The 22907-nt window shown below is 48.6% G+C and overlaps 1 protein-coding gene and 1 non-coding gene across 2 annotated transcripts in view; both read right to left on the minus strand.

Moving 5' to 3' along the window:
• Positions 1 to 2773: 2773 nt before the first annotated feature.
• Positions 2774 to 22907, minus strand: part of LOC144111247 (adhesion G-protein coupled receptor D1-like) — a 204423-nt gene continuing 184289 nt past the window's right edge. Inside the window, exon 7 of the mRNA XM_077644467.1 lies at positions 2774 to 3264. Coding sequence (XP_077500593.1) covers positions 3070 to 3264 — 195 coding nt within the window. The 3' untranslated portion in view covers positions 2774 to 3069. The remainder of the gene's footprint in view (positions 3265 to 22907) is intronic.
• On the minus strand, positions 21233 to 21306 carry TRNAS-CGA (transfer RNA serine (anticodon CGA)). Its single transcript has one exon. It is a non-coding gene; the product is annotated as a tRNA-Ser (tRNA).

Below are 22907 nucleotides of genomic sequence, written 5' to 3' on the forward strand. Positions count from 1 at the left end.
TTCTTTAGAGCATGCTGAGAATGATAGCTGTTAGGTTATCGTTCATTGTATGGACCTCAAGATCATCTTCCTCAGTAAAAGCCGCATATCTGTTCTGCAGAGAAATCCTGAATTCCTGTATTTTCCTCTTGCCGCTAACTCGCTAATAGACTTTCTCGTCACTAACTTATTCCATTCCCTCTTCAAATCTAGGCTAATTCGAGACTTTACCACTCTGTGGTCGCTACAGCGCACCTTTCCGAGGAAGTGCACACCCTGAACTATGCCAGGTTGAGCGCATAGCATGAAGGTGACTTCATTTTTAGTCTCACCATTGGGGCTCTTCCAGTTCTACTTCCTGTTCTCTCGCTAGCGGAAGGAAATATTCATTATCCGTAAGTTATTTCTATCTGCGAACTCTACTAATAACTCTCCCGCTATTCCTATATAGAACCTATCCCATAGTCGCCTATCGCGTGGTCGCCAGCCTGTTTCTTGCCCACCTTCGTACTGAAGTCGCCCTTCAGTACAGTGTACTGTGATTTTACTTTGTTCCTTGACGCGTGCTTGGCAAGACTTAGAAAAAGATAAATAGCTTCGGTTTTCGATTTGGTTATCGCCCCTTTCACCTGCTACGCGTCGAGCTATGTATATATTCATGTCAATTTCTGCGAATAAATTAGTGTTGTTATTACCTCTGAAGCGATGGCACATAAATAAGTTGTCAGTCAGCGCTGTCTGTTCTTTTCTTCGTTCTCGTACTTTGCGCTGCACACAAAAACGATACAACTGGCCCATCAAGTTTACGACGGTATTGTTTAACCCTTCGAGCTTCTTTTGTGCGCTATTATTTCTCTTTAATTATGAACAACCAAGATGCTCAGGCTTATCCTCTTCTATCAAGAATAAGCGTGTTCTGTAAAGGATCCACTTGTTCCGATGCGATGCACTATGTGACTCCAAATACAGTAGGCAAAGTTGCTTGCAAACAAAAGCCCACAATGCTGTAAAACACAGTTTATTGCTCGAAAAGTGAACGAAAGGAATTAAACGTATTCGTAATCCCGCGTCGTCCCAACTTTATTTGTGCTGAAAAAGATTGCATTTGCACCACCAAGTTTATTAGTTTGGTGCATGTTACGGTTTCAGGATGGAACACTTGAAAGAAATAATGTGGTGCATGCGGACCAACCAAACGAACACGATGTACGCTCTTCATAAACGTACTCCTGCTCAACACTGCCTGCTATAAACAGAAGGCAGGCAGACGGTACTTCTGGGTACGAATAACAGAGTGAACGATGGTTGAGGGTGACCCTCAGTTCGATGCTTCGATGTCGAAACCTGGGACTAAGGCTCTCCCTCTATCCGTGTTAACGTTAATTTTATGTTAACGCAAATGCATTCGCTATCATTAAACAGGCATGTGGGCTGCCATCCTGTGGCCAGCCCCTTGGCTGAAATGTATAAATTTTGGCTACGCGCTTGATCGTTGCAAGCTCTCAAAAAGAGATTAGGTCATTCTTCGTGTTAACTGCATAGTAAAGCCACGCTATAGCCACACAAGTGCACAGCACAGGGCTTCTTTCACGCGCGTCTGAACCATTGCCTAGCTAATCTAGCGCCCCAATTGACATCCGAGGTACTGAAGTTAGTATATCTGAATGGTTGTCAAAAAAAAGAAAGGCAGTCTCGGCGTGATTGGTAGTGTCGTGCCCCTTGCGTATTTCTTGCAGCACACTGAATCCCAGGGCTAGTCCACCCACCGAGATCAGTAGAGATCAGTAGAAAAGTAGACCAGTAGCGCCTGTCTCGTGTCTTTCTTCTCTTGTGTGCTGTGTTTTTGTGAGCTTCATCTACTCAAGTAAGGAAACCGGCGTTACACATCCTGGATGCGTTCTGGATGCGTCAGCGCAGGAGCATAGTAGAAAACGCCCTCGCTGTGGTTCTTGCATCAACTTCTTCTGTTTCGTTGCTTACGCCAGACCTACGGTCATGGCTTGTATCACTTAACGTGTGTCTCGTGTTGTGTCGCGACTTCGAGAAGTAGTTCCAGAATGCGCGGCGCTACACAAGCAGTGAGGCAGGTCACCCCCTTCGGTGACGTGTCTTGTCCGACGTGAACACCACACAACAAAGAAAAAACTGCAACAAGTCGGGGCATCACAGGTGTCTTTGTAGGCCTTGTTAACTCTGTCACGCCTCTTTGCTGTTTCTTAGTTGTGCTCCGGTTGTTGCACTGCATTCGTCTGATGCTACTCTTTCATTCATGCGGACAGGTTCGTTGTTTGCGCACACGGTGAAATAGCCCCAAAGTGTGGAGCCCTCGTAGGTAGTCCGAAATGGGCAGGAAGCAACACACGCACAGTCACGTGTCGCCGCTCGCATGTCGCTGTAAACCGACGGAGCAGTTTTTTCGGGTTCAAAGACTATGCTAGCTCAATAAACACAGAAAACGAGAAAACAAAATACAGTGGCAGATCAAACACTTTCGAGCGCAGAACGAAGACTGCGCGACACTGCGGGCGACCGTAGGTACATAGTCTGTTCCAAAACAACACGCCAGGGCAGAAGCCTTCCCACTCGAAGGTGACATTCTAAAAATGCCTTTTCCCCTTGTGGTGCGGAGGCAGCAGACGGGGAACGGCCTCAGGCACACGGCGGCACGGGACGTAGTTCGTAGCCTGCGGGATCACGAGAGGTGACGCGCACAGATCTGCACACTGACAGACGTTCGCCTCGCCTGGACGAACGACGGTGCATCGCGACGCTTTGGTAGGGTTCTTCGCCGGTCTGCCCACAGCGTAGACGGCGAAATGCGATGGTTCTACACCATTCTCGTCAGGCTCAATCGATAGGATGCCCGCGCAGGAAAGCAGCGTCACGTGAATTTCGAATTCTTCGCAGTTGCTGTCTGCGGCTCTACCCGGCCACACGAGGTTCAAGAACGTTGCGCACTATGGTTCGTCGTGCTCCAGCAGAGACACGTTGAGCGTTAGGGCACTGCGACGTGCGGGCCAAAGTCTAATGGAGGAAACTCATCACCGGCACGGAGCGGTCGAGTAGTCTGTTCGTAGGAGACTGCACAGCCTACTTGAGGTTGAACGCCTTCAGGCGGTGGACGGATGAGTCCGGCGTGGAGACGGTGTGGTTTTGGCTGCCGTCCAGGAAGCTGTTGCGGCTGCTGCTGATGCTGTCGCGGGACCAGCTCAGCACGGACGAGCAAGGAGAGACGTCGCCCACTGCGTTGATCACGCCCACCTTGGCCATGAGCCGCTTACGGACCTGCGAGAACCGGTGTGCCGCGGTCAGAGCGTCATTGATGCAACTTAACGACACTCTTTAAGTGCACCTATGGCTAGGACATTTGCACACAGCAGCGGCGGCAGGCTGCACGCTGCGGATCTGCTCCAACTGCCACGCAATATCTTTGCAGTTACGTTTGCTTCGATCTCGCCTTCGCAGATTTTGTTTGAACCTGACTTTCCGCCACCTGTCTGATAAGGACTGCTGACCAGTTTGTCGTCTTCCAGAGCATCGATGTGCCCTGGCTGCATCCAAAGGCTGCGCCCACATTTGCACACAGCAGCGGCGGCAGGCTGCACGCTGCGGATCTGCTCCAACTGCCACGCAATATTTTTGCAGTTACGCTTCCTTCGATCTCGCCTTCGCAGATTTTGTTTGAGCCTGACTTTCTCCCACCCGCCTGATAAGGACTGCTGACTGGGGAACCAGTTTGTCGTCTTCCGGGGGATTGAGGTGCCCTGGCTGCATCCAAAGGCTGCGCCCACATTTGCACACAGCAGCGGCGGCAGGCTGCACGCTGCGGATCTGCTCCAACTGCCACGCAATATTTTTGCAGTTACGCTTGCTTCGATCTCGCCTTCGCAGATTTGGTTTGAGCCTGACTTTCTCCCACCCGCCTGATAAGGACTGCTGACTGGGGAACCAGTTTGTCGTCTTCCGGAGCATCGAGGTGCCCCGGCTGCATCCACAGGCTGCGCCCACATTTGCACACAGCAGCGGCGGCAGGCTGCACTCTGCGGATCTGCTCCAACTGCCACGCAATATTTTTGCGGTTACGCTTGCTTCGATCTCGCCGTCGCAGATTTCGTTTGAGCCTGACTTTCTCCCACTCGCCTGATAAGGACTGCTGACTAGTTTGTCGTCTTCCGGAGGATCGAGGTGCCCTGGCTGCATCCAAAGGCTGCGCCCACATTTGCATACAGCAGCAGCGGCAGGCTGCACGCTGCGGATCTGCTCCAACTGCCACGCAATATTTTTGCAGTTACGCTTCCTTCGATCTCGCCTTCGCAGATTTTGTTTGAGCCTGACTTTCTCCCACCCGCCTGATAAGGACTGCTGACCAGTTTGTCGTCTTCCGGAGGATCGAGGTGCCCTGGCTCATCCAAACGCTGCGCCCACATTTGCACACAGCAGCGGCGGCAGGCTGCACGCTGCAGATCTGCTCCAACTGCCACGCAATATTTTTGCAGTTACGCTTCCTTCGATCTCGCCTTCGCAGATTTGGTTTGAGCCTGACTTTCTCCCACCCGCCTTATAAGGATTGCTGACTGGGGAACCAGTTTGTCGTCTTCCGGAGCATCGAGGTGCCCCGGCTGCATCCACAGGCTGCGCCCACATTTGCACACAGCAGCGGCGGCAGGCTGCACGCTGCGGATCTGCTCCAACTGCCACGCAATATTTTTGCAGTTACGCTTCCTTCGATCTCGCCTTCGCAGATTTTGTTTGAGCCTGACTTTCTCCCACCCGCCTGATAAGGACTGCTGACCAGTTTGTCGTCTTCCGGAGGATCGAGGTGCCCTGGCTCATCCAAACGCTGCGCCCACATTTGCACACAGCAGCGGCGGCAGGCTGCACGCTGCAGATCTGCTCCTACTGCCACGCAATATTTTTTGGTTACGCTTGCTTCGATCTCGCCTTCGCAGATTTGGTTTGAGCCTGACTTTCTCCCACCCGCCTTATAAGGATTGCTGACTGGGGAACCAGTTTGTCGTCTTCCGGAGCATCGAGGTGCCCCGGCTGCATCCACAGGCTGCGCCCACATTTGCACACAGCAGCGGCGGCAGGCTGCACGCTGCGGATCTGCTCCTACTGCCACGCAATATTTTTGCAGTTACGCTTCCTTCGATCTCGCCTTCGCAGATTTTGTTTGAGCCTGACTTTCTCCCACCCGCCTGATAAGGACTGCTGACCAGTTTGTCGTCTTCCGGAGGATCGAGGTGCCCTGGCTCATCCAAACGCTGCGCCCACATTTGCACACAGCAGCGGCGGCAGGCTGCACGCTGCAGATCTGCTCCTACTGCCACGCAATATTTTTTGGTTACGCTTGCTTCGATCTCGCCTTCGCAGATTTGGTTTGAGCCTGACTTTCTCCCACCCGCCTTATAAGGATTGCTGACTGGGGAACCAGTTTGTCGTCTTCCGGAGCATCGAGGTGCCCCGGCTGCATCCACAGGCTGCGCCCACATTTGCACACAGCAGCGGCGGCAGGCTGCACTCTGCGGATCTGCTCCTACTGCCACGCAATATTTTTGCAGTTACGCTTCCTTCGATCTCGCCTTCGCAGATTTTGTTTGAGCCTGACTTTCTCCCACCCGCCTGATAAGGACTGCTGACCAGTTTGTCGTCTTCCGGAGGATCGAGGTGCCCTGGCTCATCGAAACGCTGCGCCCACATTTGCACACAGCAGCGGCGGCAGGCTGCACGCTGCAGATCTGCTCCAACTGCCACGCAATATTTTTGCAGTTACGCTTCCTTCGATCTCGCCTTCGCAGATTTTGTTTGAGCCTGACTTTCTCCCACCCGCCTGATAAGGACTGCTGACCAGTTTGTCGTCTTCCGGAGGATCGAGGTGCCCTGGCTCATCGAAACGCTGCGCCCACATTTGCACACAGCAGCGGCGGCAGGCTGCACGCTGCAGATCTGCTCCAACTGCCACGCAATATTTTTGCAGTTACGCTTCCTTCGATCTCGCCTTCGCAGATTTTGTTTGAGCCTGACTTTCTCCCACCCGCCTGATAAGGACTGCTGACCAGTTTGTCGTCTTCCGGAGGATCGAGGTGCCCTGGCTCATCCAAACGCTGCGCCCACATTTGCACACAGCAGCGGCGGCAGGCTGCACGCTGCAGATCTGCTCCTACTGCCACGCAATATTTTTTGGTTACGCTTGCTTCGATCTCGCCTTCGCAGATATTGTTTGAGCCTGACTTTCCCCCACCCGCCTGATAAGGACTGCTGACCAGTTTGTCGCCTTCCGGAGCATCGAGGTGCCCTGGCTGCATCCAAAGGCTGCGCCCACATTTGCATACAGCAGCGGCGGCAGGCTGCACGCTGCGGATCTGCTCCAACTGCCACGCAATATTTTTGCAGTTAGGCTTCCTTCGATATCGCCTTCGCAGATTTTGTTTGAGCCTGACTTTCTCCCACCCGCCTGATAAGGACTGCTGACCAGTTTGTCGTCTTCCGGAGGATCGAGGTGCCCTGGCTCATCCAAACGCTGCGCCACATTTGCACACAGCAGCGGCGGCAGGCTGCACGCTGCGGATCTGCCCCAACTGCCACGCAATATTTTTGCACTTACGCTTCCTTCGATCTCGCCTTCGCAGATTTTGTTTGAGCCTGACTTTCCCCCACCCGCCTGATAAGGACTGCTGACTGGGGAACCAGTTTGCCGTCTTCCGGAGGATCGAGGTGCCCTGGCTGCATCCACAGGCTGCGCCCAGATTTGCACACAGCAGCGGCGGCAGGCTGCACGCTGCGGATCTGCTCCAACTGCCACGCAATATTTTTGCAGTTACGCTTCCTTCGATCTCGCCTTCGCAGATTTTGTTTGAGCCTGACTTTCTCCCACCCGCCTGATAAGGACTGCTGACTGGGGAACCAGTTTGTCGTCTTCCGGGGGATTGAGGTGCCCTGGCTGCATCCAAAGGCTGCGCCCACATTTGCACACAGCAGCGGCGGCAGGCTGCACGCTGCGGATCTGCTCCAACTGCCACGCAATATTTTTGCAGTTACGCTTGCTTCGATCTCGCCTTCGCAGATTTGGTTTGAGCCTGACTTTCTCCCGCCCGCCTGATAATACTGCTGACTGGGGAACCAGTTTGTCGTCTTCCGGGGGATTGAGGCGCCCTGGCTGCATCCAAAGGCTGCGCCCACATTTGCACACAGCAGCGGCGGCAGGCTGCACGCTGCGGATCTGCTCCAACTGCCACGCAATATTTTTCCAGTTACGCTTGCTTCGATCTCGCCTTCGCAGATTTTGTTTGAGCCTGACTTTCTCCCACCCGCCTGATAAGGACTGCTGACCAGTTTGTCGTCTTCCGGAGGATCGAGGTGCCCTGGCTCATCGAAACGCTGCGCCCACATTTGCACACAGCAGCGGCGGCAGGCTGCACGCTGCAGATCTGCTCCAACTGCCACGCAATATTTTTGCAGTTACGCTTCCTTCGATCTCGCCTTCGCAGATTTTGTTTGAGCCTGACTTTCTCCCACCCGCCTGATAAGGACTGCTGACCAGTTTGTCGTCTTCCGGAGGATCGAGGTGCCCTGGCTCATCCAAACGCTGCGCCCACATTTGCACACAGCAGCGGCGGCAGGCTGCACGCTGCAGATCTGCTCCTACTGCCACGCAATATTTTTTGGTTACGCTTGCTTCGATCTCGCCTTCGCAGATATTGTTTGAGCCTGACTTTCCCCCACCCGCCTGATAAGGACTGCTGACCAGTTTGTCGCCTTCCGGAGCATCGAGGTGCCCTGGCTGCATCCAAAGGCTGCGCCCACATTTGCATACAGCAGCGGCGGCAGGCTGCACGCTGCGGATCTGCTCCAACTGCCACGCAATATTTTTGCAGTTACGCTTCCTTCGATATCGCCTTCGCAGATTTTGTTTGAGCCTGACTTTCTCCCACCCGCCTGATAAGGACTGCTGACCAGTTTGTCGTCTTCCGGAGGATCGAGGTGCCCTGGCTCATCCAAACGCTGCGCCACATTTGCACACAGCAGCGGCGGCAGGCTGCACGCTGCGGATCTGCCCCAACTGCCACGCAATATTTTTGCACTTACGCTTCCTTCGATCTCGCCTTCGCAGATTTTGTTTGAGCCTGACTTTCCCCCACCCGCCTGATAAGGACTGCTGACTGGGGAACCAGTTTGCCGTCTTCCGGAGGATCGAGGTGCCCTGGCTGCATCCACAGGCTGCGCCCAGATTTGCACACAGCAGCGGCGGCAGGCTGCACGCTGCGGATCTGCTCCAACTGCCACGCAATATTTTTGCAGTTACGCTTGCTTCGATCTCGCCTTAGCAGATTTTGTTTGAGCCTGACTTTCTCCCACCCGCCTGATAAGGACTGCTGACTGGGGAACCAGTTTGTCGTCTTCCGGAGCATCGAGGTGCCCTGGCTGCATCCACAGGCTGCGTCCTCATTTGCACACAGCAGCGGCGGCAGGCTGCATTCTGCGGATCTGCTCCAACTGCCACGCATTATTTTTGCAGTTACGCTTCCCTCGATCTCGCCTTCGCAGATTTTGTTTGAGCCTGACTTTCCCCCACCCGCCTGATAAGGACTGCTGACTGGGGAACCAGTTTGCCGTCTTCCGGAGGATTGAGGTGCCCGGGCTGCATCCAAAGGCTGCGCCCACATTTGCACACAGCAGCGGCGGCAGGCTGCACGCTGCGGATCTGCTCCAACTGCCACGAAATATTTTTGCAGTTACGCTTGCTTCGATCTCGCCTTCGCAGATTTTGTTTGAGCCTGACTTTCCCCCACCCGCCTGATAAGGACTGCTGACCAGTTTGTCGTCTTCCGGAGCATCGAGGTGCCCTGGCTGCATCCACAGGCTGCGCCCACATTTGCAAACAGCAGCGCCGGCAGGGTGCATGCTGCGGATCTGCTCCAACTGCCACGCAATATTTTTGTCGTTACGCTTGCTTCGATCTCGCCTTCGCAGATGTTGTTTGAGCCTGACTTTCTCCCATCCGCTTGATAAGGACTGCTGACCAGTTTGTCGTCTTCCGGAACATCGAGGAGCCCTGGCTGCAACCACAGGCTGCGCCCACATTTGCACGCAGCAGCGGCGGCACGGTGCACGCTGCGGATCTGCTCCAACTGCCACGCATTATTTTTGCAGTTACGCTTCCCTCGATCTCGCTTTCGCAGATTTTGTTTGAGCCTGACTTTCCCCCACCCGCCAGATAAGGACTGCTGACTGGGGAACCAGTTTGTCGTCTTACGGAGCATCGAGGTGCCCTGGCTGCATCCACAGGCTGCGCCCACATTTGCAAACAGCAGCGGCGGCAGGGTGCATGCTGCGGATCTGCTCCAACTGCCACGCAATATTTTTGCAGTTACGCTTGCTTCGATCTCGCCTTCGCAGATTTTGTTTGAGCCTGACTTTCTCCCACCCGCCTGATAAGGACTGCTGGCTGGGGAGCCAGTTTGTCGTCTTCCGGAGGATCGAGGTGCTCTGGCTGCATCCAAAGGCTGCGCCCACATTTGCACACAGCAGCGGCGGCACGGTGCACGCTGCGGATCGGCTCCAACTGCCACGCAATATTTTTTTCGGTTACGCTTGCTTCGATCTCGCCTTCGCAGATATTGTTTGAGCCTGACTTTCACCCACCCGCCTGATAAGGACTGCTGACCAGTGTGTCGTCTTCCGGAACATCGAGGTGCCCTGGCTATATCCACAGGCTGCGCCCACATTTGCACACAGCAGCGGCGGCACGGTGCACGCTGCGGATCGGCTCCAACTGCCACGCAATATTTTTGCGGTTATGCTTGCTTCGATCTCGCCTTCGCAGATTTGGCTTGAGCCTGGCATTTCCCCACCCGCCTGATAAGGACTGCTGACCAGTTTGTCGTCTTCCGGAGGATCGAGATGCCCTGGCTGCATCCAAAGGCTGCGCCCACATTTGCACACAGCAGCGGGGGCAGGCTGCACGCTGCGGATCTGCTCCAACTGCCACGCAATATTTTTGCAGTTACGTTTGCTTCGATCTCGCCTTCGCAGATTTTGTTTGAGCCTGACTTTCCGCCACCTGTCTGATAAGGACTGCTGACCAGTTTGTCGTCTTACGGAGCATCGAGGTGCCCTGGCTGCATCCACAGGCTGCGCCCACATTTGCACAGAGCAGCGGCGGCAGGGTGCATGCTGCGGATCTGCTTCAACTGCCACGGAATATTTTTGCGGTTACGCTTGCTTCGATCTCGCCTTCGCAGATTTTGTTTGAGCCTGACTTTCTCCCACCCGCTTGATAAGGACTGCTGACCAGTGTGTCGTCTTCCTGAGCATCGAGGGGGCCTGGATATATCCACAGGCTGCGCCCACATTTGCACGCAGCAGCGGCGGCAGGCTGCACGCTGCGGATCTGCTCTAACTGCCACACAATATTTTTTCGGTTACGCTTGCTTCGATCTCGCCTTCGCAGATTTTGTTTGAGCCTGACTTTCTCCCACCCGCTTGATAAGGACTGCTGACCAGTGTGTCGTCTTCCGGAGCATTGAGGTGCCCTGGATATATCCACAGGCTGCTCCCACATTTGCACGCAGCAGCGGCGGCAGGCTGCACGCTGCGGATCTGCTCCGACTGCCACACAATATTTTTTCGGTTACGCTTGCTTCGATCTCGCCTTCGCAGATTTTGTTTGAGCCTTTCTCCCACCCGCTTGATAAGGACTGCTGACCAGTTTGTCGTCTTCCGGAACACCGAGGTGCCCTGGTTGCAACCACATTCTGCGCCCACATTTGCACGCAGCAGCGGCGGCAGGGTGCACGCTGCGGATCTGCTCCAACTGCCACGCAATATTTTTGCGGTTACGTTTGCTTCGATCTCGCCTTCGCAGATTTTGCTTGAGCCTGACTTTCCCCCACCCGCCTGATAAGGACTGCTGACCAGTTTGTCGTCTTCCGGAGCATCGAGGTGCCCTGGCTATATCCACAGGCTGCGCCCACATTTACACGCAGCAGCGGCGGCAGGCTGCACGCTGCGGATCTGCTCCAACTGCCACGCAATATTTTTGCAGTTACGTTTTCTTCGATCTTGCCTTCTCGGATCTGCTCTAACTGCCACGCAATACTCTTGCAGGTTGGAGTTTTTTAGGATACCTTCTTTAAACATCGATTTTGCGCACTATTGCTTCTGCCTCTGCTATTTTGTTTCCTGCTGTGGTCTTCAGTCAACCCTCATTTGAGGTTCATGTTGGCATGTTTAGTAAGGTGTGGGTTCGGACTAGTTGGTAATGCATTGTAAGACGAAAAGCGCGAAAAAACACACACGGACGCAAAGACGAAGGACAAGCACTACCATGTCCTGGAATGTTTAGCCTGCAATGAGGAAGCGAGTGATGATGGAAAGTGCTTAGTGTGCTCCACATGTAACTATCCTTAACATGTAACTATCCTATCCTATCCTTTCGAAACAAGCGTGACTCGATATTAAGTCGACATGGAAATGCCCACCTTGTGATTCTGCGAAAAAGAAAAGCCAGCTGCTCCTACGAGAGCTGAAAATGAGCGCCAGCTAGATGGCCTGAATGACAAACTTTCCCTGCTTCTTCCTCTTGTTGCAAAGGTCGACGCAATCAGGGAACTTGTTGCGAAAGTTGATGGAGTTGGAAGCTCAATTAAATTGGTTTCTGAGCAGTATGACACCGTGCCAGAAAATCTTGAGAAACAAACGAACGACATGGCTGCCCTAAAGAAAAAGGTAGAAAACATTGAAAATAGAAAATCCCCTGTAACCAGGCAAATAAGGCTTCAAATTAATGAATTAGAGCAGTACAACCGCAGACTCAACATGGAAGTGCACGGAATCGTTCAGGAACAGCATGAAAACCTTATCGAGATAATGAATAGCTTGCGGCCTCGCTACAACTCCCAACCCTAGAGGACTCGGATCTTGAAGCCCTGCATCGCTTGCCAGCGAAAGCTGGAAAGGAATCAGTTATTATTGCTAGATTTCGCCTGGCATCTCTAAAATAGAAATGGATGAACTGTCGTGCGGTTCTCATGGCATGGCCGTGTGGTAGAAAGAAAGATCTGCCAGATCTGGAAAAAATGTAATGATAAGCGGCGAGCGCTTACTGCTGCGGCCGGGTTTTCAGCAGAATGGCACGTCCTGACGCTGGTCTTTTCTATCATGACAGAATCCTTGCGTAGCATTTCTTTATGATTGAAAAAGCAGGCCAAATGTTTTTTCTTTTACCACCTAAATGCGCACAGTTTGCCTAACAAGGATGAAGAGGTTTGCAGTTTTTTTATCTTCGTTAAAACATGAGTTTGATGTTTTGGGTTTTTCAAAAAACTGGTTCAGGGATTATACATGGCATACAAGGCACTCTTTGCCTACTTGAGAGCGACTGGATTGAGTGACAAATTGTGACAGCGTTGTGCGTGTGTGTGTTATGCGTTTTCCCCTTCTCTCTTCCTCCTTTTAGTCCCCTAATCCCTCTTCCCCAGTGCAGGGTAGCCAACCGGAACTCCTTTCTGGTTAACATCCCTGCCTTTCCCTCCTCCTCTTTATCTATCTATCTATGGTTCAGGGATTCTGATGACATCTTGCATTTTGATGGTTACAGTTATGAAGCTTTATGCAGAAAAACTAAAATAGGCGGTGGTGTTGCAGTTTATATTAAACAAGGCCTTTGCTATGAAGTTGCATCTGACAACACAGTTTTGAACCAAAACATTGAATCGCTCCTTGTCCGATGCAGGGCATTCATGTATAGCGTTGTTTATAGACCACCGTCAGGTTCTTACGAAGAATTCTTCGGGATCCTTGAATTAATGTTAGAAAAACTTTCTGTACTAGGACTTCCTGTCATAATTATGGGAGATTTTAACATCAATCCGCTTCGTCCCTCAGATGCATCTGTTACTTTCGTTGATATTTTGTCTCCTTATGGCTTCTCCAATGTTATCTCCAATGTTCTCCAAAGTTCTATCTATCTATCTATCTATCTATCTATCTATCTATCTATCTATCTATCTATCTATCTATCTATCTATCTATCTATCTATCTATCTATCTATCTATCTATCTATCTATCTACCTACCTACCTACCTACCTACCTACCTACCTACCTACCTACCTACCTACCTACCTACCTATCTATCTATCTATCTATCTATCTATCTATCTATCTATCTATCTATCTATCTATCTATCTATCTATCTATCTATCTATCTATCTATCTATCTATCTATCTATCTATCTATCTATCTATCTATCTATCTATCTATCTATCTATCTATCTATCTATCTATCTATCTATCTATCTATCTATCTATCTATCTATCTATCTATCTATCTATCTATCTATCTATCTATCTATCTATCTATCTATCTATCTATCTATCTATCTATCTATCTATCTATCTATCTATCTATCTATCTATCTATCTATCTATCTATCTATCTATCTATCTATCTATCTATCTATCTATCTATCTATCTATCTATCTATCTATCTATCTATCTATCTATCTATCTATCTATCTATCTATCTATCTATCTATCTATCTATCTATCTATCTATCTATCTATCTATCTATCTATCTATCTATCTATCTATCTATCTATCTATCTATCTATCTATCTATCTATCTATCTATCTATCTATCTATCTATCTATCTATCTATCTATCTATCTATCTACCTACCTACCTACCTACCTACCTATCTATCTATCTATCTATCTATCTATCTACCTATCTATCTATCTATCTATCTATCTATCTATCTATCTATCTATCTATCTATCTATCTATCTATCTATCTATCTATCTATCTATCTATCTATCTATCTATCTATCTATCTATCTATCTATCTATCTATCTATCTATCTATCTATCTATCTATCTATCTATCTATCTATCTATCTATCTATCTATCTATCTATCTATCTATCTATCTATCTATCTATCTATCTATCTATCTATCTATCTATCTATCTATCTATCTATCTATCTATCTATCTATCTATCTATCTATCTATCTATCTATCTATCTATCTATCTATCTATCTATCTATCTATCTATCTATCTATCTATCTATCTATCTATCTATCTATCTATCTATCTATCTATCTATCTATCTATCTATCTATCTATCTATCTATCTATCTATCTATCTATCTATCTATCTATCTATCTATCTATCTATCTATCTATCTATCTATCTATCTATCTATCTATCTATCTATCTATCTATCTATCTATCTATCTATCTATCTATCTATCTATCTATCTATCTATCTATCTATCTATCTATCTATCTATCTATCTATCTATCTATCTATCTATCTATCTATCTATCTATCTATCTATCTATCTATCTATCTATCTATCTATCTATCTATCTATCTATCTATCTATCTATCTATCTATCTATCTATCTATCTATCTATCTATCTATCTATCTATCTATCTATCTATCTATCTATCTATCTATCTATCTATCTATCTATCTATCTATCTATCTATCTATCTATCTATCTATCTATCTATCTATCTATCTATCTATCTATCTATCTATCTATCTATCTATCTATCTATCTATCTATCTATCTATCTATCTATCTATCTATCTATCTATCTATCTATCTATCTATCTATCTATCTATCTATCTATCTATCTATCTATCTATCTATCTATCTATCTATCTATCTATCTATCTATCTATCTATCTATCTATCTATCTATCTATCTATCTATCTATCTATCTATCTATCTATCTATCTATCTATCTATCTATCTATCTATCTATCTATCTATCTATCTATCTATCTATCTATCTATCTATCTATCTATCTATCTATCTATCTATCTATCTATGCCCCAACCCGTGTCACTGTCAACACTGAGTCATTAATAGACCTCTGTTAAGTTTCGATCACGACAAAACGATGGCTGGTGTTCTCGCCCTGTGGCATCAGCGATCATATATCTGTTTTCTGTTTTATGCTAAGAGAGCGGTCTACAGATTGTCTATGCACAAATACTGCACACACTACTCGAATAACAAAAAGTATTGAACAGTTCCGATCTCTTGTAGCTGCTCCAGACTGGCACGAACATTTAGTATTCGAAAACCCCAATGACTTGTACGAACGATTCCTAGAAAATGTAATATAATTATACGATATCGCATTCCCCATTGTAACAGTAACAAAAGCAAAAGAGCAAGGAAATTTTGGATTACACGCGAGTTACTGTTAAGAATAAAAACACGAAATGCTCTTTTTCGAAAATTTTTATCATGCAGAGATGAAGTGTTCGCGATATACAAAAAAAAACGCAACAAGTTAGGCACCGATATAAAGAAGGAACGCATCCCCTATTATGCAAACAAATGTGCTGGCATTTGTTGCGATCCTCAAAAGACGTGGCGCGTTGTAAAAAGCTTACTTAGTAAACGTCAAACCTTTATACGCGCTGAATTAAAGATCGATAACCAAATGTTTGGCGGTGCGGCTCTGAGCAATGAGTTCAATACACATTTTTTAACTTTTGGATCTTTTACTGCTCGTGGTTATTATGAGGTCGAAGAGTATGTTCAATGTAACCCATCCAGCTCCATGTTTCTTTACCCGACCACAGAAACCGAAATTGTTTGACTAATCAACGGTCTTAAAAATAGTAGGTCTTCTGGTTTTGATGCCATTTCCGCAGAGCCAATCAAAGCTGTTTCTGGTATTCTATCTGAAGCGCTATGCCACTTAACAAATCAGGTATTATCTACCGGGGTATTTCCAGATAAAATGAAAATTGCGAAACGTGAGTCATAGTTCATCACAAAGGCGGTGCTGCCGACTGTATCAGTACCTATTGACCAATATCGGGGCTCCCGCTGTTTTCCAAAATAGTAGAAAAATTAATTATTCTAAGGTTAACTAAGCACTTAACTGAAAATGCGTTGCTCTCTGCAGCCCGGTATGGTTTCCAGGAGTGAAAATCAACTGAATCTGCACTAGTATTCATAAAAGATAAATTAGCACATAACATAGAAATGCAGGTGTTTACCATAGCATTTTTTTATTTTAACAAAGCTTTCGACTACTTTTACAAAAAATACCGCACTATGGAGTAAGAGGCGTCGCACTCTAGCTATTTCGCAGCTGCTCAACCATTCTCAATTTGTCCTTATGAATGATATTGCCTCGGATTCGGAGTTCATAAAATATCGGGTTCCTCAGGGTTCCATCATAGGCCTTTTATTATTTCTTATATATATTGTGGAAATACGGGGGAAACAAAGCCTTTCGCCCCGCCCGCACTCCCACTCCGTGGATGCAGCGTTCCCGCTCGCTAACCGCGGAGGGGTTCGTGCTCGAGGGACAAAGGGAAGGGACGACACAGCGTTAACACTCATATGCTATTTATTACACTTGCAATTAATACACAGAGTGGGCCAGCTAGCTACAAAACATCAACGAGGCATTCCTCGGAAATAGAAGGCTACGTAAGAAGGACTTCCGACTGGGGCAGGGGCGCGACTTCGGAGGTATCGGCGGCGAACGTTTGTATGCGCCGATAATGGCGGCCGGGTTTTCCCGTGCGCGCAGCATTCTTGGGGCAAAGCCATTCCCTAGCATTTGCTGGGGAAGGCGGTCAGAGCGCGCGTTTGCTGCGCTCGCTTCGCTGCCTGGAACCAGAAGTCCAGCGGCAAGGCACAACGGATCCCCTGCGCCTGTCGCGGAAGGTGACGAGAGCGTGCGGCTCCAACCGCTCACCACGCTGGCCGGATCCCGAAGGACCTCTCTCCGGTTCCGCAGAATTCCGCGTAACCTACGAGGTGGCGCTCCCGTCGCCGTTCCCTTTCCCCCATGAGGGAGACTTCCCTCCTCGCCCAGCCGGGGGCTGTCCGTCCCGACGGCCGACGATGAAGATGGGCCGCATCGAAACGGAGGGGGGAAACAGGTTCTCCACATCCCTCCCTCCTTAAATGTCGGCCTAGGGTTGAACCCGTCCATGGATGCCATCGACGAAGGGGCCACGAGCGTTGCGATGATGACTGCAAGACAGCTCGTACAGGCGGGGTGCCGGGGTCATCCGATGAGCAGCAAGGTCACCGGGCACCCGTCCTTTGTTGGAAGGTAGAGGGGCTGGCCCCCCCTCTCGTAGCCGCTGCAAACTGCTCGCCGGAGCCTCCGCAGCTCGATGACTCATGGCCGCAAGGCAGCAGGCAGAGACCCATACAATGGACAGCAGGCCGGGGCAGCTTCTCTTCAACTCTGCATATCGCTCCTAGGATCTCCAAAAGTTTGCAGCAAAAACAATGGAGACCGCGTAAACTCACCATTTGGTAAAATGCGGAGTAATGCAAGTGCCAAACAATCCTATCCGCCACCGCCCAAACGCTCGGTTCATTTGAACGTAGCTGGCTCTCTTCGGACGAAGCACATTCGCGGTTCGCTTTCCGGCATGGTGATGTTAAGCTCACTTGAGCTGCGTTAGCGTCTCTGGTTCCGGGAAATTATAAATTCGCTTCGCAGCCCAAAAAAGTAAGTTCGTTCGAACAAAGTCAGCTTTCTGTAGTTGAGCGAGACCTCTCGGCTCTAGCGAGGTTAAATATACAACAAGCAAGCCCGTTTGCGCGTGCTTGTGCCACGGTACGACTGTGTCCTCCCAAAAGCGACAGGCAGCTCCCGAAGAGCCTTAGGCCTACTCGCTCTTACACTTCCGGGTGCCAACAAAGGGCCAAGCACAATAGCTAGAACACAACGCCACGAGGAGATACGTTTCTGCCAAGGTGACCCTAACGCGAACGGCGCCTACCGCTTCCCGCGGTGTCGCAGCGCCCCGGTGCTTTTCCTGTAATCACGACTGCAATCCAAAACAGCTGACTACGGCACCCGGCTCCAGAGCCAAAGAGACAGAACAGAGAATATTTACAACTATGTACAAGAAAAATCGGGCCACCCTCCAGGCTTCCGCATTCACTCGCTTCTGGCTTGCTGTTCTCCGTGGGCGTCTCGGTCTCGCTCTCCATGAGCGGAACTCGTAGGTTCACCTTCCACAGGTGTCCCGATGAAGTGCTCATCAAAAGCTTAGCATGCACGGCAATCCTCCCATGCTGCTATTACGCTCATCTCGCTGTCAAGAAAGCATCTTCGCCTTGCTAGCAACTCCGAATTCGGTTCAGGCGTAACGCTGTTCCAAATCCGGGCGGGCATTCCACGAACCGAACTGACTGCCGTCCCTCGTCCCAAGAGCTTGCCACAAGTTGGGACGCTATTGTGGAAATACGGGGGAAACAAAGCCTTTCGCCCCGCCCGCACTCCCACTCCGCGGATGCAGCGTTCCCGCTCGCTAACCGCGGAGGGGTTCGTGCTCGAGGGACAAAGGGAAGGGACGACACAGCGTTAACACTCATATGCTATTTATTACACTTGCAATTAATACACAGAGTGGGCCAGCTAGCTACAAAACATCAACGAGGCATTCCTCGGAAATAGAAGGCTACGTAAGAAGTACTTCCGACTTACCGGCTGGGGCAGGGGCGCGACTTCGGAGGTATCGGCGGCGAACGTTTGTATGCGCCGATAATGGCGGCCGGGTTTTCCCGTGCGCGCAGCATTCTTGGGGCAAAGCCATTCCCTAGCATTTGCTGGGGAAGGCGGTCAGAGCGCGCGTTTGCTGCGCGCGCTTCGCTGCCTGGAACCAGAAGTCCAGCGGCAAGGCACAACGGATCCCCGTGCGCCTGCCGCGGAAGGTGACGAGAGCGTGCGGCTCCAACCGCTCACCACGCTGGCCGGATCCCGAAGGGCCTCTCTCCGGTTCCGCAGAATTCCGCGTAACCTACGAGGTGGCGCTCCCGTCGCCGTTCCCTTTCCCCCATGAGGGAGACTTCCCTCCTCGCCCAGCCGGGGGCTGCCGACGATGAAGATGGACCGCATCGAAACGGAGGGGGGAAACAGGTTCTCCACAATATATATATATATATATATATATATATATATGTTACGAACGTAGGTTGCGTTGGCTCCGCAGAATAAACATTTAAGAGAAGTGGGCACTTCTATAAAGACACTCCAAATATCATCCAAATATGGACAAACACAGAACAACTTATCCATTTCATTGACAGTTTCAACTCCGTGCACCCAAACATAAAGTTTACACACACCTACTCAGCCAGTCAAATCAATTTTCTTGATGTTGACATTCTGGTGGACAAGGGGTCAGTTCGTACAACCGTTCATAGAAAACCAACCGACTCACAGAAATATCTACATTTTCAAAGCACCCATCCCCGTCACTGCAAAACCAGCATCCCTTATTCGCAGGCCCATCGTTTTTCGAAGAATCTGCTCTAACGACCTAGACTTTCATGAAAACTCCGAACACATGCGCAACATGCTCTTAACACAGCGCTATCCACGTTCCCTTATTGATGACGCCATAAGCAGAGCTTCAAATCTTAACCGTAGTCAAATACTCCAGGGGCACCAAATAGATAACCGGAATGATTACACTACAAACCTTATCCTCACATTTAACAGTAACGCACCGAACATAAACATAATTTTTAATAAGCACTTTAACATTCTCCAGCAAAGTCAACGACTATCGAAAATATTTACATGCGCACCCCGCGTGATTTACAGGCGTGCCAAAAACATTCAGAACCATCTAGTCCACTCCAAGGAACACAGAACCCCAAAATATGGATGCCAGCCCTGTGGTAAAGGTCGCTGCAAAGTTTGCAAGCACATGCAGACTACGTGTTCCGCAACTAGTACGAGGTCAGTTTTCCAGCATTCGATCAACGGTAACTTTGACTGCGACTCATCAAACATTATTTAACTTCTTGAATGCACTTTGTGTAACCAGCAATACATAGGACAGACAAACACTGCATTCCGCATTCGATTTAACAATCACCGCGCACACGCCAAGTCTCTCCCAAACCTTCCCCTATCCAAGCATGTAAACGCAGAACACCCATTTGACCAACCAAAAGTAACAATTATTCAAGGGGGCTTCAAAAACAGGCGAGAACGTGAACAGCGTGAATCCTATTTTATCCACAAGTTTAATACTATTCAAGAAGGGCTTAACGAAAAGCCTGGTACCCTTTCTTTTATTCACGACCTCCAAACAAAATAATACTACACTTATCGTTAATTGGCTAACTCAGATATACCCTTTATAACTCCTAGTGTATATCCCAGGCAATCATACCCTTCCTTACTTACACTATCCTGCCTCGTGCAGTATTGATAAGCTTTTGACGTTCTTTCCTTACATTTTCCGACAATTTGAAATCTTTGCACACAGCTAGCCCAGCCCTCCTCCCCTACAAACAAGTATTCCCGGCGAGGTCGGTTCAACGACCCGCCCAGGGAGAGGGGTGCACCGTTCAGTGAAACCCAGACCCCGTGAGTAAGTTCTTACACATGTGCTCGTTAACGTAGCCCACTCCTTCCTTAACGTTCTAGCCCTCGGCTCACCGGAAATTAGTGAGACCCCAAAAAGGCGCCTGGTTTGGCCTGTTCGTCACTGCCAGTGTCATTTGCGCAGCGGCTCCTCTTTGGCCACACATCTGCAGCGGCGCCCTTTGTGTTTGTGCATTTTGTTTGTGTGTTTTGTTTGCACGTTTTGCTTTCGTACGCCTGTGGTTGCCGTGCTGCCCATGTCCCCCGCACCGCCTTCCTCTCCCTTTCTTTCGTTTCGCCATCTCCTTTTGTACCCCACCCTTCCTTACTATACTAGTTTTCCCCCCTTTTTTTTCTTTTATTTCTATTTTTTTGCTTCCTCCCCCAATATTGTCCCTGTCTGCTCCCCGCACCCCCACCTTTATTTTTTTTTCAATTTTTTGAACTGTTGTTGCTATTTGCGTGTTACACTCCTTTCACCCTCCTCTTCAGCTCACAAACTTAAAATGTCCATCTGACGCGAGACCACTACAGTCCTGAAGAAGACCGCACCGCGGTCGAAACGTAGATAAATAAAAGTGTCTTTGTAGAAGTGCCCACTTCTCTGAAATCTAAATATATATATATATATATATATATATATATATTAGCAGACAAGTTAAAGGAAATGAGGGGCCCGTTTGACAAATTTATGAAGGGAGCCAACAGTCACCGAAACCAAGGTGCATAGGGGAACGGTAATTTTATTATTTTTTTTAATGTGTTATGCTTATCAGTGGGAGAATAATACTTAGATTAATAAATTGCTTAAAGAAAATTACGTATAAAGCAGCAGAAAAAACAACCATGCCGCCGGTGGGATCCGAACCCACGACCTCCGAATATCGCGTCCGGTGCTCTTACCAACTGAGCTACGGCGGCGGCTGTCCAATCTGCTGCTCTCGTGGGTATTTATGTTTACTGCGTGTGAGCGAGCCTATATATATATATATATATATATATATTATATATATATATATATATATATATATATATATATATATATATATATATATATATATATATATATATATATATATATTGTAGCGGATGAAATGGCTTTAGTACACGTGAGAGCTTTACGGATGAAAGCTGGTCGCCGACGGCCCAGATCAGTCTGCGCGCGCCTCTCTCCTCTTCTTCCTCAAACTCCTCGGCGTGACAATATCGTTGCTATCCATTGAATTTCTAATTTATTGCTCCATGCCGATGACAGTAGTTCATTTTTTGCCCCACGAAACTTACCCGCTCTAATGTCTCTGGCAAGCAAATGGCTTGAAGATCTGTCAGAATGTCTTTGTGCCAACCAGCTGATGTTAAATGTTATAAAACGATATATATAATTTTTCCAGCTGTAAAGAAATCAATAATTAATTATGTCACACTTTCGTTCCAATCTGGCTGCCTAGAACGTGTTTCAGTGCATAAATATTTAAGTGTGCTGTTTCACGAAAACCTCAATTGGCGTTACCATGTAAAAACGGATGCTTGGGCGAGTTGGTAAGCCATTTTAAACAGAACAGCGCGCAGTCTGACAGGGACAACGAGAGAGACACGACACAGACGCCGTACCTCATACTAACTACTGAAGTGCCAGAAAACAATGTCATCCGATTTTTAGGTATCAAACTCAGATTGATGTACCATCACACGTGTTGGTCTTACAAGCTACGAAGGAGTAAGCCATTGCTCCCTTTTTCGACATCTCATTCTGAGCTGGTTAAACGTGCCATGGCGAAATCATGTTTTCACAACGCGCTTAACAAATCTTGCATGCACTCCATGCAAGATAGCTTCTTTCACCTAACTGATCGGCTCGTAAAGGCTGTTTATCCCAAGCAGCTGCTAGTGTCAGTGCCAGAATCTATTCTCAGTAGTTTGAGCAAAAACAGAAAAGGGGAACGGGCAGATTCATTTACGCGAAAGGAAAAAGAAAAACCACTGGTGTGCCTTACATTTATCATTTCTCCCACAGACTAAAAAAAAAGATAGTAAATAGAGCGCGTGTCAAAGCCATTTTTTCGGCTCCGGATAAGCTTGGGAAGATGTTAAAAATGGTTAGCACCGATTTCGGTCCTAGAGAGTGCGACATCAAACATGAAAATCATTTCGTCTCCTGTGAAGAAGGTGTAGTTTACGCCATTCCCTTGTCATGTGGCAAGCTTTATGTTGGTCAAACGAGGAGATGCCTCAAAGAACGCCTGAAGGAGCACAATAACAGTGTGCATAATACTGTAAGAGGGCATCTCGGCATCCACTGTAGACACTGTGAAAGCAAAACTTGCCATCCTCACTTCACTCGCACGCAAGTTTTAAGCAAGCACAGTAACCAACTAATGCGTGAAATAATTGAAGCAACGCACATCACCTGGCCAAAAGACGCCTGCGTCAGTAGCCTCTCCTTGTCGATTTGTTCCAAAGAACTGGTATTTTTAGCGAGGGGGGATATGATGATCATAGTTATCTCCTTTGTTCTGTACTGC

Source organism: Amblyomma americanum, chromosome 11, assembly GCF_052857255.1.
Source record: "Amblyomma americanum isolate KBUSLIRL-KWMA chromosome 11, ASM5285725v1, whole genome shotgun sequence".
Lineage (NCBI taxonomy): Eukaryota > Metazoa > Arthropoda > Arachnida > Ixodida > Ixodidae > Amblyomma > Amblyomma americanum.